Source organism: Penicillium hordei (genome assembly GCF_028827395.1).
Source record: "Penicillium hordei strain IBT 12815 chromosome Unknown utg000006l_segment0_segment0, whole genome shotgun sequence".
NCBI classification, from domain to species: Eukaryota; Fungi; Ascomycota; class Eurotiomycetes; order Eurotiales; family Aspergillaceae; genus Penicillium; species Penicillium hordei.
Window position 1 is genome coordinate 994,321 of NW_026623147.1, and position 17,003 is coordinate 1,011,323.

General features: G+C 53.2%; 4 protein-coding genes across 4 annotated transcripts; 3 read left to right on the forward strand and 1 right to left on the reverse strand.

The window, feature by feature from the left end:
* Window positions 1–399: 399 nt before the first annotated feature.
* On the forward strand, window positions 400–2,210 carry N7537_011054 (FAD-dependent oxidoreductase; the record flags this gene model as incomplete). The annotated part of the gene is made up of 3 exons (XM_056902108.1): window positions 400–656; window positions 707–907; window positions 965–2,210. The coding sequence occupies 3 exons, from the start codon at window positions 400–402 to the stop codon at window positions 2,208–2,210; spliced, it is 1,704 nt and encodes a 567-aa protein (XP_056747395.1).
* A 1,086-nt stretch (window positions 2,211–3,296) lies between these two features.
* N7537_011055 (uncharacterized protein) lies at window positions 3,297–4,323 on the reverse strand (the record flags this gene model as incomplete). The annotated part of the gene is made up of 3 exons (XM_056902109.1): window positions 3,297–3,631; window positions 3,705–4,211; window positions 4,269–4,323. 3 exons carry the CDS (start codon window positions 4,321–4,323, stop codon window positions 3,297–3,299), a joined length of 897 nt encoding a protein of 298 aa, XP_056747396.1.
* A 534-nt stretch (window positions 4,324–4,857) lies between these two features.
* N7537_011056 (zinc-binding alcohol dehydrogenase family protein) lies at window positions 4,858–6,009 on the forward strand (the record flags this gene model as incomplete). Its single annotated transcript, XM_056902110.1, has 2 exons — window positions 4,858–5,420; window positions 5,475–6,009. 2 exons carry the CDS (start codon window positions 4,858–4,860, stop codon window positions 6,007–6,009), a joined length of 1,098 nt encoding a protein of 365 aa, XP_056747397.1.
* Window positions 6,010–6,687: 678 nt separating this feature from the next.
* Window positions 6,688–15,615, forward strand: N7537_011057 (Polyketide synthase; the record flags this gene model as incomplete). Its single annotated transcript, XM_056902111.1, has 5 exons — window positions 6,688–7,117; window positions 7,167–7,424; window positions 7,479–13,281; window positions 13,333–14,039; window positions 14,099–15,615. The coding sequence occupies 5 exons, from the start codon at window positions 6,688–6,690 to the stop codon at window positions 15,613–15,615; spliced, it is 8,715 nt and encodes a 2,904-aa protein (XP_056747398.1).
* Between the last annotated feature and the right edge of the window lie 1,388 nt (window positions 15,616–17,003).

Genomic DNA, 17,003 nt, shown 5'->3' on the forward strand with positions numbered 1-17,003 from the left:
CTGGATTTAGTGCTCAAATTTGTAAAGCAAAATTATCAGGCATTCGTTGAGGGCTTTTCACCACTTGGTAAGCACTAAACGACACCTTTAACCTGGGCGTGGTCCGTCCCAACTCGAAAGTTACATACACTGCGCCTTCAGGATATCGGGCCCACTTCCAACACTTCAGCACAGCAGGCGCCAATAGGTAATTTCTATTCGGGTAATATGGGCCTCTTCTTCGTATACGAGGTTGCTGGAAAGGATTCTTGAGAGTCGGCTTTTTCATATGGCCCCCAAATTCAGCTTCAAAGAGATGGGGCCATTGCGAACGCAGTTCATGGCATTGGTATATAAGGTGATAGACAAAGATGTATATCGGATATCATCCTCAGTACGACATTGCATTTCATCTCAGCTATGGCTCGCTTCATCTGGGCTCTCGCTTCGTTTTCACTGTTCCTGACCCTTGCGTCTGCAGGGTCCTTTTGCAAGCCAATACCGGGAGATAAGGACTGGCCATCTGCGGCAAAATGGAGCCAGCTGAACAATACCGTCAACGGGCACCTTATTGCTACCGCTCCACTGCCAAGTGTTTGCCACAATGGGCCGATTGGTACCTATGATGCCGATGCCTGCACAGCGATCCAAGACGAGTGGACTCTCAGTACTACTTTGTGAGTGGCCGTTGTCCTGCTGAACTATTACTATATTCTAACCCTAGCAGCATATATGCCCCGGCCGAGGCTATGGGTCCCTACTTCCAGAACCAGAGCTGTGATCCCTTCAGTGCACAGAATCAGCCCTGTCTTCTGGACAACTACGCCAGCTACTCACTCAATGTTACTGGGGTCAGTGATGTTGTTGCGGGAATCAAATTTACCCAGGACAACAATGTCCGGCTGGTTATCAAGAACACCGGACATGAGTATGTTTAGTCCTGCATCTACCTTTGCACCTTAGTATACTAGCTAACCACCTATAGCTTCATGGGCAAGTCCACCGGTAAGGGATCGCTCTCCCTCTGGATGCACAATCTCAACACAACCACCGTAATTCCAGAATATAAGAGCGCAAACTACACTGGCCCGGCCGCAAAGCTTGGCGCAGGCGTAGTAGCCGCCAACGTATACACCACTGTCTCCGAGGCAGGCTACCGCATCCTCGGCGGCACCTGTCCCTCTGTTGGACTGGCTGGAGGGTACACCTCCGGTGGCGGCCACAGTCTTCTCAACGGGTTATACGGGATGGCTGCAGATGCCGTTCTAGAATGGGAAGTAATTACGGCATCCGGCAAGCACCTCATCGCCACCCCAACCAGCAATGAAGACCTTTACTGGGCCCTATCCGGCGGCGGGGCCGGAAACCTCGGCGTTGTGCTCAGCATGACAACTAAGATCTTCCCCGAGGGCATCATCGGCAGCGCCTCCCTGGCCTTCAACAGCACAGACCCCAACTACTGGACTGCAATGGAGGATCTATTTATGTTCCTCCCCGAGTATGTCGACGCGGGCCCTAACACCTGGGACTTCGTGATTACCCAGGCAGGATTCGCCTCACTAGCTCTGACCGCACCTAACCTGAAGCCTGAAGGGGTGCAGAACCTCCTCCAGCCCCTCCTAGACACCCTAGACGACCACAACATCTCCTACAGCTTTACCCCGGAATCCTTCCCGACCTACCATGAGTACTTCAGCAAAAAGATCGGAACTGGGATCAACATCGAGCCGGCGAATATTAACCTTGCCTCACGCCTGATACCGCGTTCAGCTGTGCAGAACGTCACACAAACCGCCAATATCCTAACAGCAATGAAGGCCTTCATTGACGCCGAGTATTGGGAAATCGGCTGCCACGCCTTTAACGTCGCAGACATCGAGCACCCCGAGAACGCAGTATTCTCCAAGTGGCGCGAGGCAGTGGCTAACTGCAACATCGTCGACTACTGGGAATGGGATGTGTCGTGGGACGAGATGATGTCACGCAAGTCGCTGCTGGTGAACACACTAATTCCAGGGCTGGAGGCGGCAACGCCGGGCTCAGGAACTTACCTGAATGAGATTGATGCGCAGTATAAGGGAGATTGGAAGACGCAGTTGTATGCGGAGAATTATGATCCGTTGTTGCGCCTCAAGGAGAAGTATGACCCGCGCCATCTGTTTTATGCTCGGACTGCTCCTGGAAGTGACTACTATACTACCGATGGGGCGGGGCGGCTTTGTAAGGCTTGATGGGGTATTTGACTTCCCATTCCTTTGTGAAACATGTGTGAAAATAACAAGATAGTAACAGATAATTTGCTCCTAGAATCAGTGTTTAAAAAAATTTCGGACCCGTTGGACCCACTGGTTATACTTAGACTGCAGCAACAATCTACTATCCTATTTTATTTCTAGCCGGTAAGTATTGTTAGACAGTACTATGAAGATTATGCAGCAGGCAGATCTTGTATTGGAATTAATTGTAGATAAATTGGAACTATAAGATAGTGCCAGAATTAGAATGTAAACTGTGTAATTTATTCCAGCCCTGTAGATTCATAAAACCCCAATTAATTGTAAGAGAAATTGAAAGAAAGCCTGATATGGCTTGATGCTACCAGATTCCATTGACTGAAAGCAGCCTGAATTAAAACGCATTCATGTAATACGACATGATGCGAGTTGTATGTAGGTGAATCAAATTGCATCGATGCCGTTAATCTCGATTCCGCAGGAGTTTACCTGAGAAGGGTTTTTGGCATGTTAGAACTGCATGGCGCATACATAACATCAAATTAGGGTTAGTGTTGAAAGCACCCCAATTCCATGTTAATTGCTATGTTAATTACTGGAAATTAACTGGATTCTCAACGGATATTTATAAGACTTGTGAAATATATATATCCTAAGGAATTGAATACCTGCATTATTATATTAAAGAAAATTACCACACTCCGAGGTCGATGTATATAACTCAACCCGTAAGTTTTCAAAACTCTTCAAAGTCCCAAGGTGGCTAGGTATTACCTAAAAGATAGCCTTACATAGCTATCCCTGTTGTTGAGATGTTAGGTTGTTTAATTGCCTTAGCCATGTGGTTTGGAGCCCAGGGCAGCGCAGCTGGCTTACATGTCCAGCTTACTGAACAAGTTACACCCATTAAATCAACCACAAGTAATCAGCTAAGTATTAGACCCATTACGCTTTGCTGGCTCTAGGCACAGAAGTAAGTAAATAAGTGGCATTGCATTCTGATATAATCCTAACCGCCACAACAAGTGCATCCAGCTCCCATGGAAAGGAACCAACCTACTAGGATAACCCATCCAGGCCAAATTAGGCCCCATTCTGGTCCACAGCACTAAGACCCTTAACCGCGTCCACAACCCCCAGGCGCGCATTTAGGCTCATCGTAATCAAGGCCGTAGCGGTGGTGCTAACAGGCAAGTAGATCGGGACCTTCTCACCGGAACTGGCGACGTAGAGGAGCAGTTTGGCGAGGTCGGCGGGTTCGACACCCCCTCCAGATGCTAGGTTTTGCTCGACGTAAGCCTCGAGCATGCGCGAGGGCATCGAGGGATTCGCGTAAGCCGGGTGGTCGGCGGTGCGCTTCTTGCTGGATGTTTCAAAATTAGTGTTCACGGAGCCAGGCTCGACGAGACAGAAGTGGACTGGAACAGAAGGTATGTTAGCGTAGCTCCCTTACACGACTAGATAAGTAGGAGCACAGCAGGTAAGACATACTGTTCCAGTCCGGGTGCACTTCCCGGGCAACGGACTCGGTCCAGCCCTCTACAGCCCACTTGCTGGCGTGGTAGAAGGATTGGCCGGGGAAGCTGCAGACGCCGGCGAGAGACGAGATGTTGAAGATCAAGCCGCCGCGGCCGTCGGACTCGCGCATAACCTTCAGAGCCCGGAGCGTAACGCGTACGAGGCCGAAGAAGTTGGTTTCGAGCTGGTCGTGCATTTCTTTCTCGGTCACGGACTCAGTGTCGCCGGACAGCGAGTAGCCGGCATTGTTGACGACCACATCGAGGGTGAAGCTAGAGCCGAAGTGGGCCGCAGCGGTAGTGAAGGCCGTTTCGACTGATTCAGGAGAGTCGATGTCGAGAGGCAGCTTGAGGATGTTCTTGGAGTCTGGGAGGTAGGATAGGCTTGCGGGGTCTCTGGCTGTGGCGATGAGGCGCTGGGTGGGATTGCTGGCGACTAGAGTTGCTACCTCTCGCCCAATACCACTGGAGCAGCCCGTTACTGGAAGAAAAGGTGTCAGTCAGAATGCTGGTCTAGGATCTTGGCGAATTTGCATACTAAACCACGTGGCATCGGACGGTAGGTTGTACGGCTTGGTGTTGACGGGGTTCATCTTGATGGTAGGCTATAGAATAGAGACTGAAAAGTGTTTGCGTGTTAAACTGATTGTGATGCTAAGGCCGATAGCCCCCAAAGATCGGAGTTTTTATATTGCCTCATACTCCGGAGATAAAACCTTATAACCGCCGATGGTCCATCTCCCTTTAAAGTGACCACCGAGGGCTGGCCTATCTCCTTCAAAGTAACCAATGACAAGCAGCACTGTGAGCTAGCAGGTGCACGATGGACAGCTGATTTCGGGGGTTTTCTCCGAACGACAGAGTATTTCCGAACAAAGAACTCGAGCTCAAGGGGGAGGCTGGAGGACACCATCTGGACAGGAGACCGGATGTTTATGATGACCTGTAGACTGCAAGTTAGCTCAAATCCTTGTCATTGTTTATGCCCGTTCTCTTGACTTTCCGATAGCTATAGGAGGTTTTCACCGGAATTTGTTATGAGAAAGGTACCGGCGTACTTATTCCACCATGCTTTTGCAACAACCAACTTCTTACACGAATGAATCGTTTTCACCGTTTCCGTCACTATGTCGCCTCCACAACTACAGACTGCCATTAGACAGACCCCCCTTGGGTCCGGCATCAATCTTCCCTTGGTGATCGATCGAGAGACCCAAGTTCCCAAACCCCGATCCGAGCACCATGTTCTGGTCCGCGTCCTGGCCGTTGCACTCAATCCCAATGACCATAAGATGATCACACACCTGAACATGCCGGGCAGCATTGCTGGATGTGACTTTTGTGGCCTGGTGGAGTCCTCCAACGGACGCGCCGTACCCGAGTTTCCAGCAGGGACAAGAGTCTGCGGCGCCCTGTTCGCCTATAACCCTGCCCATCGAGACAACGGATCCTTTTCCCAATGGCTTGTTGCGGACAGTCGACTGTTGGTTAAAGTTCCCGACAACTGGACTAACCTTGAGGCCGCTTCGTTGGGCGTCGGATGGTCGACCTTGTGCCTGGCGTTGTCGGATCCTGAGGCCCTGTCACTAGAGGGCCTGCCGACGAAGCCGGGTCATAAAGAACAAGACCCGGTGCTTGTATACGGGGGTGGTACGGCTTCAGGCACACTGGCCTGTCAGCTGTTAATGCTGTAAGTACAGCATCGGGAAATGCATAATCGTGATATCATCTCATACCGCAATAGCATGGGATACACCCCAATAGCAATCGCCTCCGAATTATCCGCAGGACTAGCGGTCAATTATGGCGCCGTTGCTACAGCAAGCTACACGTCTAAGAACTGCGTAGATACCGTCAAGACCTTGGCAGGGAAACCCATCCGCCACGCGCTCGACTGTATAACAGACATGGAATCTGTGCCAATCTGCTTCGCCGCGCTTGCACGAACAGGTGGCCGCTACGCGTGCTTGGAGGAATGCCCTGAATCATGGAGAACACGACGGGCAGTGCGCGTCAAGGAGGTGATGGGGTTCCAGATTCTTGGGGATGACATGGACTTGGGGGTCTCGACCTACACGCGACCGAAGGACCAGGGACTAATGGACATCGGGATGGTGTGGGCGAAGGAGATGGAGATACTGATGGAGACGAAGCAGATCAAACCGCATCCTTTGAGGGAGGTTTCTGGGGGCTGGGAGGGCATTATTAGGGGACTTGAGATGCTGAGGAAAGGGGAGGTGCGTGGGCAGAAGCTTGTAATTCGAATTCCCCAAGAGTAGAATAGGTTCTATCACTGTTTAGTTCCATATCAACTCGTTGGCTTTATGAGTGTCCAGCCTATCTCTGCCTACTATAAACCCGTAGATTCTCCCACATCATCTACATCATGAGGAATTACTAGCCCCGGAACGGTATATTCATTTTGTGTTCCTCATTCAGCTTTCTTACTCCTTTGCTGTGCGTTTATGGAGGTAGTAGATTGTGTTCCATAGTTTATGGCCTAGATAACACCACCGATGTTGACGTACCTTTGTAACTACCACACATCCCCGGGTGGACAGTTCCTCCACCCCCGGGGCCGTGGACTGTTACCCTGAAGAATGTCCGACCCTTTTACCTCCGACCACCCTTCCCGCCTCCAACCCGTTGAAGAATTCCCGTTATAGGGTCCCTCTCCGATGGTCCAAACAATGTGTCGGAGAAAGCCAATGAGGCTGAAAATTGCCCTCCAAACCTATCAGGATCTAGGTACATGCACGTAATTCCCGACTTCTACACTGCGTCGGGTAATCTTCGCAGGCCAATCGCAGCTGCATGTTCTGATATCGCTCCTCCACGAGGAGCACGAGGAGGGGTCTATCATACTGTTTATACTTATACATAGACATTGTGCCTTCTAATCAGACTCCAAGCTTTCATTCATCACAGTTCAACATCCTGCATTCACTCAACTAATCATGTCATCCACCACGCCAATAAACGAGCCCATTGCCCTGGTTGGCAGTGCATGCCGCTTCGCCGGCGGAGCGACATCATCGTCAAAGCTCTGGGGGCTGCTGAGCAAACCTCGCGATGTCCGCAGTGAGATCCCCAAGTCCCGGTTCAATGCCGAGGCCTATTACCACCCCAATCCGGCCTATCACGGACACAGCAACATCCGCCACTCGTACCTTCTGGAGGAGGATGTTACCACATTTGACACCGAGTTCTTCGGCATCAAACCCATTGAGGCCAAGGCCATTGATCCCCAGCAGCGCCTCCTGATGGAGACGGTCTATGAAGGGCTGGAGTCGGCCGGTTTGACGATTGATGCCTTGCGCGGGAGCGATACCGCTGTCTATGTTGGCGTTATGTGTGCTGATTATGAAGCTAACCTGGTGCGAGATTGTGAGTACGACCTTGTAGGTGCTTCTGCCGCCAGCTGACAATGGGACAGTGAACACGGCCCCCACGTACAGCGCGACTGGTGTTGGACGAAGCATCATGTCCAACCGTATCTCTTACTTCTTTGACTGGCACGGGCCATCCATTACCCTCGACACTGCCTGTTCGTCCAGTCTTGTTGCAGTGCACCTGGCAGTTCAGTCCCTCCGGTCTGGTGAGTCCCGTGTCGCTCTCGCATGCGGGTCCAATCTCTGCCTCGGACCAGAGAACTATGTGATGGAAAGCAAGCTTAAGATGCTTTCTCCCGATGGTCAGTATTGAAACTAACCCCTGACATGGATTAAAACCTGACTCCAAGAACTAGGCCGCAGTAAGATGTGGGACAGAGATGCGAACGGCTACGCCCGCGGTGACGGTGTTGGTGCTGTCGTGCTGAAGACCCTCAGTGCGGCGATTGCAGACGGTGATGACATTGAATGTATTATCCGAGAGACCGGTCTGAACCAGGATGGTGCCACAACGGGCATTACCATGCCCAGTGCCACAGCACAGCAGGCCCTGATCCGCAGCACGTACCGCAAAGCAGGACTTGACCTACAGAAACAGTCGGACCGCCCCCAATTTTTCGAGGCCCACGGCACAGGAACCCCAGCCGGAGATCCTATCGAGGCCGAGGCAATCGCCAGAGCATTTTTCGGTGACGAGTATGCCACAAAGCAAGAAGGCGAGCCCCTCTATGTCGGGTCCATCAAGACGATTCTCGGCCATACAGAGGGTACAGCCGGTGTCGCTGCGCTGATGAAGGCATCTCTGGCGTTGCAACACTCAACTCTTCCCCCAAACATGCTTTTGAATAACCTCAGTGATCGGATTGCACCCTTCACAAAAAACCTGCAAATCGTGCAGACACCCAAGCCGTGGCCAGAACCATCCCCTGGGCAGCCACGCCGAGCCAGTGTCAACAGCTTTGGATTTGGAGGCGCCAACGCCCATGCCATCCTCGAAAGCTACGAGTCTAGTTCTAACTTGAAGTCCTCGACCGATGCTGAACCCCCCGCCGTCTCCCCCTTTGTCTTTTCCGCCCTCTCTCGCCAATCGCTGGCCGTCAGTCTAGGAGCTCATGCTGAATACTTCGAAATGAACCCTTCAATCTCGCTAACGGATCTGGCCCACACTCTACAAAGCCGCCGATCAGCGTTCCCCTACCGCGTTGCCTTTGCCGCCACGTCCGCCAGCGATCTCACATCGAAGATCCGGGCAGAGCTAGAAGGCACAAAGATGGAGGAGCTGGGCGTGAGATTCTCAACCACATCTGCTGGCAAGCGAGGAAAAGTGCTAGCGGTCTTTACCGGCCAAGGAGCACAATACGCTCGCATGGCCGCGGAGCTGATTGAGAAATCCAGCACAGCAAGGGATATCATTCGCCAGCTCCAAACCCACCTTGACGAACTCTCCGAGGAGGTGCGACCTGACTGGTCATTAGAGACGGAACTCCTCGCCGCGGCAGAGTCGTCCCGCGTGGTGCAGGGTGCATTCTCCTCACTGTCTACTGCTGTCCAGATTCTGCTCGTTGATCTCCTGCGCCTTGCGGGTGTCCAGTTTGATGCTGTCGTCGGCCACTCGTCCGGCGAGATCGCCGCCGCGTACACCGCTGGCTACCTAACGGCCCGAGACGCCATCTATGTCGCCTACTTCCGTGGCCACCTCCTCTCACAAGTGCTCCGTGCCAATCCAAACGCCATGAAGGGAGCAATGCTGGCAGCTGGCTTGTCGGAAGAAGATGCCAGGGCACTCTGCGAAGACAAGACCTTGAAGGGGCGTGTTGTGGTTGCGGCTGTGAACTCCTCCTCAAGCGTGACATTGTCTGGCGACTCGGACGCCATAGACGAGGTCAAGATTATCTTAGATGACGAGCAGATCTTTAACCGCAGGCTCAAGGTCGACCGCGCCTACCACTCACACCACATGCAGCAAGGCGTTGCACCCTATGTTAAGGCCATGCGCGCTGCCGGCGTTCGCGCCCTCGAGCCTAAGGCCAACTCCATCCCCTGGGTATCCAGTGTCTACGGCCGTCAGGTAACCCCTGACATGGCGCTCAGCGCTGAGTACTGGGCGGATAACATGGTACGGCCAGTGCTGTTCCACCAGGCATTGAGGGCGACGCTCGAAACCGGCGACTTTGATCTCGCCCTTGAAGTCGGCCCACACCCTGCTCTAAAGGGACCTGCCAGCCAGACGGTTCAGGAAACTTTTGAAAAATCCATACCCTACAGCGGAGTCCTCTCGCGCGGCTCGGATGCCATCACGGCCACGGCATCGACACTCGGTTTCCTATGGTGCCATATTAGCCAGCAAGATCTTACTCTGGATAAATACGACGTCGCTGTGAGTGAGATCAAAACCCCCAGGCGCGTTGTTAAGGGGCTCCCCGCGTACCAGTGGAACCACGAGGGGTCGTACCGACACGAAACCCGCGCATCAGCCAAAATGCGAGCCGCCATAGCGCCGTTCAACTCACTGCTAGGAACGCAGTTACCAGAAAGCTCGCAGCAGCGTTTGAGCTGGGCTCAGCTTCTCCGCGCAAGTGAACTTCCCTGGTTATCCGGTCACCAGGTCCAAAGCCAGACTGTCTTCCCAGCAGCCGGGTACATCTGCACAGCCTTAGAGGCGGCTACGGTGCTAGCAGGCGAACGCAGCATCCGCCTCATCCAGCTCCGGGACTTTGTAATCCACCAGGCCCTCACCTTCAGTCAGGATGACGCCGGAATTGACGTGGTGACATGTCTATCTGACATTCGCTCTACCGGCGACATGCGCCTCCGCGCCCAGTTCACGTATTCAGCCGGCCTTCGGCCAGAGGAAATGGTGCTAGTCGCACAGGCCGAGCTCGAGATTGGCCTAGGCTCACCGTCAGATGCCACTCTCGCCGCACGCGCCCCAATCCCCCCACACACCATCGCCGTCGACCCAGAGCGCTTTTACACCTTCCTCGCAACCCTCGGCTACGGCTTCCAGGGCCCCTTCCAATCCCTCAACAGCCTCCGGCGCAAGCTAGGGAAGAGCATTTGCGGCGTGAAACCCGCTGAGCGAGACGCCTTCGGCCCCCCATTGCTTGTCCACCCGGCAGAAATGGACGGCGTTATCCAATCACTCATTTTAGCCTACAGCTACCCGGATGACGATCAGTTACTGACCATGCACCTCCCCACAAAGATCGGGTGTATCCGCGTCAACCCAGCCCGCTGCGCATCTATGACAGACATGGTCGCCGACTCAACCCTGGACACACGCGACTCTCCAGGCTTCCTTGGCGATGTCAGCCTGTATACTGCGAGCTCGCCACATGCAGCGGTACAGATGGAAGCTGTAGAGCTTGTTCCACTTGGCTCCAGCACCAGCGGTGGCGACCGCAAGGTGTTCTCAAAGTACCACTGGGTCAAGAGCAGTCTCGACGGGGATCTGGCCGCGGCGGACACGGTTGTCGGCCAGCGCCACGAGGATACTCTGATGGCGCTAGAGCGTATTTCCACCTACTACTTGCGCCAGTTTGACCTCCAGGTTCCTGCGGACTCACCTCTGCGAACCACGAGCCCGCATATCCATTACCTGCGCTATGCGCGGCATATTACCAACCTCGTTGAGTCTGGAAAGCATCGATGGGCACGAAAGGAGTGGCTCAATGACTCGAAACAGGATATGCTCGATGCGACAGCAGCGTTCGCAGATCTCTCTGATGTGCGTGTTATGCATTTGGTCGGCGAGCAGATGCCACGGGTTTTCAGGGATGAGACCAACATGCTCGAGGAGTTCCGCGTGAACAACGTGTTGGATGACTACTACGAGAAAGGATTTGGTTTCCTACAGTCCGGCTTGTGGATGAGCAGGACGATCTCGCAGCTTGCGGAGCGGTACCCTCATCTAAATATTCTTGAGATCGGCGCCGGCACGGGTGGTGCGACTAAACGGATCTTGCGCCATCTGGGCTCTAACTTCTCCAGCTACACTTTCACTGACGTGTCTAGCGGGTTCTTCGAGAAGGGTGCCGAGGTGTTCGCTGACTACAAGGACCGCATGGTCTTCAAGACTTTCGACTGCGGCCAGGACCCTACAACCCAGGGGTACACCGAGGGCAGCTACGACGTCGTTGTAGCCTCGCTGGTGATCCACGCCACACCCGACCTGGAACTGACAATGAAGCACATCCGCAAGTTGGTGAAACCAGGTGGATTCCTTGTCGTTGCAGATGGCAGCAACAACGGCCAACCTCATGGAACCGGAGGCTTTATCTTTGGAACCCTCCCCGGTTGGTGGCTGGGTGTGGACAGCGGACGGCCGCTGTCACCGTTTGTCTCGACGGCAGAGTGGGACAGGCTTCTTCGGCTGAGCGGGTTCGCGGGCATTGACTCGACGGCACCCAAAGGGTTCGAGGATGTTATCGGCATGACGGTGTTTGCAGCGCAGGCTGTCGACGACAAAGTGAGCTTTTTGCGTGAGCCCCTGAAGCCCCAGGCGCTGGAGACGGCTCCCATCAGCAATTTGGTCATTGTTGGCGGCAGTACAGCGGCGACGCAGCCGCTATCCTCGTCAATCAAGAGAAGCCTGGAGGATAAAACGCTAAGTTTGCACGTGTTTGAGAAGCTCACTGAGGTAGACTTCAGTGTGCTTGCGCCTGACTCAATGGTCGTGAACCTTACGGAGCTCGACAAGCCGGTGTTCGATGGTATCACGCCAGACGAGTTCTTTGCTTTCAAGAGCATGTTTGCCCCCAATGTGAAGCTGTTTTGGGTGACCAGCGGCCGACTAGCCGATGATCCCTTCACCAACATGACCGTGGGATTCGCGAGAACCGCTGTCCATGAGATCTTGGGCTTGCAATTCCAGAACGTCGACGTCGCTGATCTGGCGCACGTAGACCACAACCACATGGTCGAGATGATCCTCCGCTTCCAGAAACTGGGCAGCCTCAGTGAGGCTGAGAGGGACGAACTGCTTTGGGCAGTCGAACCGGAGATTGTTGTTGAGAACAAGGGGCAGGAGTCTGTTCCCCGTCTGCAGCCTATTGCTGCTCGCAACGACCGATACAATTCTTCCCGACGGTCCATCGTGCACCATTGTGACATCACCGAACGCCCGTCGGTCCTTCAGCGCGATGCCGAAGGTTGGTCGCTGCGGGAGGTGTCTAGGTGGCGGGTCCCTGCAGACTCGAAAACCCACAGCAAACTCCAAGTTAGCCACGCTGTGAGCTCTGCCCTCCGGACTACACACGGCCACAGATTCCTTGCACTTGGCCGCGATGTCGAGACCAACGGCCAATACTTGGCCTTGGTGCCGTCCCTGCAGTCCGTGGTCGAGGTGCCAAAGCAGTCTCTCATCGCATGTCCCCTCTCGACCTTGTCGGGCGCAGATATCGTGGCCGACTGTGCGGCACGATTGATTGCGATGGCAATTATTGACCCACTTATTGACGGTGAGGCTGTCCTAGTGCATAACCCAACCGAGCTCCTAGCCAAGGCCATCACGACCCAGGCGTCAAGAAAGGGAGTCCAAGCCCTAATTATCAAGGACTCCTCGCACGAGCTTTCCGGTTCAGCGACAACATTGGCACCTTACATGAGCCATGCAGAGATCACACGGCTAATACCCTCCAATACCGCCTGTTTTGTTGAACTGGACATCGAGACCTCGGAGAATGCAGCCACAATCCGATCTAGTCTTCCTCCACACTGCAGAACAGAATCTGCTTCAACTCTGTACTCGCCCAGTGGATGGGAAAGCAGCAGCCTGTCTACTAGTTCTTCGCTCGCGCAGTTGCTTCAACGTGCGGTAGATAGCATTGAGATTGGTACCAATGGCACAATCTCGTCCGCCGTAACCATTCACGATCTTCTCCAGCAGGCGACCCTGGGTGATCCCGTCGCCATAATCGACTGGACCCAGTCATCCTCTTACCCTGTGCAAATCAGTCGCCTAGACTCGGTGACCTTCTTCAAGGGAGACAAGACCTACTGGATGTGTGGTCTTTCCGGCGCCCTGGGCATCTCGCTCTGTGACTGGATGATTGAGCGTGGCGCCAAATATCTGGCGCTGACCAGTCGTAACCCCAATATCTCGCCTAAGTGGATCGAGGACCACGCGCAAAACGGCATTTTTGTGAAAATATTCCCATGGTAAATTCAGTGTATAGACTCATCTGAAATGGTTAGGACTGACGTAAACAGCGACGTGACCAATGAACCCGCCCTCATCGCCACCCACCAGCATATCGTCAAGACCCTGCCTCCCATTGCTGGAGTCCTGAATGGTGCCATGGTCCTCCGCGATGTCTCCATCCAAAATATGTCCTTCGACCAGATGAGCGACGTGTCCCGCCCTAAAGTCTACGGCAGCATCCACCTAGACCGTATTTTTGCAGCCACGCCCCTCGACTTCTTCATCCTTTTCTCCTCCATTAACTGCGTGATCGGTAATCTCGGACAGGCCAATTACTCGGCAGCCAACTGCTTTATGACTGCCCTCGCCGCACAACGGCGCAAGCGCGGACTCTCCGCCGTAGCCATCGACATCGGCGCCATCATTGGCGCAGGCTACATGGAGCGCGAGTCCAGCAAGGCGCTAGACCTCACCGTCTCGAAAATGGCACTGATGCATTTGTCTGAGCAGGATTACCACCAGCTGTTTGCTGAGGGAATTGATGCGGGGCGTCCAGATAGTGGTGATGAGGCGGAGCTGATTACGGGCTTACTGGATATTCCTGCGGCCAGAGGACCTAATGCGCCTAGGTGGCAGGCGAACCCTACCTTCTCTGCGTTTGTAATTCATGAGACGCAGGAGAGCGGCGCAGTGGGTGGTGGGGATGCGGCGATTTCTATTCGGGATCAGTTGGTGGAGTGTAAGTCTCCGGGTGCTGTTCTGGAGGTTGTTAAGGGTAAGTCATGCTCTCACCTCTACATCCACATCCACGTGGTTTATGCTAAAGGTTATTAGGGACATTCGCCGCCCAGCTACGCAACGTGCTGCAGATGACTACGCCTGACGAGGACCTGATGGCGCTGCGTAGCCGCGACATCGGCCTGGACTCGTTAGTCTCCGTCGACATCCGCTCGTGGTTCCTGAAGAACTTCGAGGTCAGCATCCCTGTCCTAAAGATCATGGGAAACGACACTATGGCCGAGCTCGCCGACTTTGTTGCCAGCCAAGTTCCTTCTACTCTTCTCTTGGGGCTTAGCGGTGGGGACGAGGTCCCTCCCCCTGATTCTGCTGTTGCTGTTGCTGCTGCTACTCCCGGTTTAGAGGCAAGGAGCGATGACGACAATGAAAGGAACAGTTCCTCGGCTGAGGACTCGCAGGAAGACTCCTCCCCATCCAGTAGCTCAAACACGAACACAGAGCCCCCCACACCGGCCATAACGCGCCCTCCCTCGCGCATGCAAAAAGCATCTGCAAATGGCAAGATCGACTGGGAGGCCGAAATCAGCCTCCCTTCTCCAACCCTAGTCGACACAGACCTCAATCCACCAGCACCACGCCCGCACGTTATCGTCCTCACAGGCGTCACTGGTCTCCTTGGCCGCCACCTGCTCTCCCAGCTCCTTGCGGACAATGAGACGCACGAAATAATCTGCGTCGCCACCCGCCGTCTCACAGCACGCCTCGCATCCGGCGAGCTCCCTCGGCACCATAAGATAACATATTACTCAGGCGACCTAACCCTTCCCCTTTTGGGATTGTCCCGCACCGATGCAAAGACCATTTTCACCCGCGCCGACGTAGTCATTCACAACGGCGCTGACACCTCGCACCTGAAATTCTACCATGCCATCAAAGCTGCAAACACAGATTCTACCCGTGACTTGATCTCCTTGTGCATGACCCGCAGGATTCCAATCCACTATCTCTCCACTGTCGGTGTCGGACTCTTCGCGGACGTTACCTCCTTCCATCCTGTCTCAGCGAGTAACTGCCTACCCCCCGCAGACGGGTCAAATGGGTACATTGCCGCCAAGTGGGCTAGCGAGAGGTTGCTCGAGGAGTTAGCAGAGCAACACGGGGTGAATGTATGGATTCACCGACCCTCAACGATCATCCGAGAGGGCAAGGACGCAGTCAACGCTGCGGCCGCAGTGGACTGGATGAATGCCTTGGTGAACTACATGATCAAGCTGCGTGCTGTGCCGGCGTTAAAGAACCTACGGGGGGCGCTGGACCTGGTCTATTCGAAGAATGTAGGAGGGAATATTCTGGAGCGTGTGTTCGGAAATAGGATTACGCCGGAGAAAGGCGGCGTCGAGTATGTCCATGAGGTCGGGGATGTTGTTATCCCGTTGGAGAGGATGGATGAGTTTGTCAAGGAGAGGACTGGAGGTGCGAAGGTTGAGGTGCTTGCTGTTTGGGTGTGGGCTGCACGGGCAGTGGACGCTGGGTTGAACAGAGGTATTGCTGCCTTGATTGAGGGGATGGATGACCCCGGTCAGCCAGACTACCCACGGATGCTGCGCGAGTAGAGCAGTTTTTGATGTTTCTTTTTCTTTTTTTTCACCTTCGTTTCCTTGACAGAATGAAGGATTGAATTACCATTCTAGCCAACTATATATATTCGATGATGTTGAATTGTTTTACTCGGCCGAACAGTATGGGTGGTAGGACAGGTCTCTTGCAAATATTTTGATTTAGGTACCTTTTCTATGGGATACACATATAAAAGGTACTTCAAGTTCAGAATCATTTAAAAGATGTGATCATACCCTCATGGCTGGAGCTCTCCTCGTGCATATCTTTCTCCAGCTTCATCCAAAACTGGGCAATCGATCTGCCTGGCTGGTACAGTAACTCTCAAGTTTGGCTTCAACATGATTTGCACTTTCGCTCTTTTCCGGTGCCACTTTCAGGAGCTGGTCTGTTATAGGCGCTAAGCTATTTGCTGTAGATAGACAAGGTCAAAGCGATGCATTCTGACGGGTTTATTGGATATACCGAGTCATGGAGGGGTATTTAACCTAGCCCTTTGGAAAGACTTGCTTCTCTAGTCGCCGAACGTCTATAGAACAGCGCATTGTGGTGCTAAACCCAAAGGGGAAAGCTAACCCGAACAGGCAATTCATAAGTCCGCAGTTTACAACTGTACACTTCTAATGGATTTTAGAAATGAAAGATATGAGATTAAAGTTAAGCCCTTCATATTCATTCACTTTTCTATAATTGAACAATGTGGTCAGGATACATACATATACATGGAATTGCAGCTCTTACGTGGCTGCAAAGTGTTTTTGTACATAAGCAAATCCCAACTCAGCGGTATGACAAGGTAGATCTAAATCTAAACTTGAATTAGATCCCTACGTCTATATCCTGCTACCCAGCTGCTAAACCCTGTCACCAATGTCTACACATCTCAAGGTGGGAATTGGTCGGTAATGAGACCAATAAACTCCCTGATTGTTCACCCGATTTGATAACATACATGAAAGCCCAAGAACCTGCATTTCAAAGTCGAATTGTATCATCTTGACCGCGTGAGGCGAAGAATTTGCAATCAGGTGCGAATGACGGGCTCTCTACGTGGTCCCCGTGCCCACGAAAGACCCTTTTGCGCCTGAAAGACTTCGTATCCGACACTTTCATGATGTGACTCCCATTGTGTACTGAGAATGTGTCGGGTAGATAATTTCTTCAGCACCCCCGCCGCCATGTTGGAAAAAGCAATTACTACAGAACTAGTGCAGGCCAGCGCTAAACACGTGAGGTACAATTCAAAAAGAGTAAGAGATATAAAAGATCCTAGCAAAACGGGGACGAACCTGAGCCTTCTTAACGCCTAATATCCCTATCTTCCTTTCTGATCTGCTATCATGACATTAGTAAAGCGCAAGAAGTGCTGAATAGATCAGAAGAG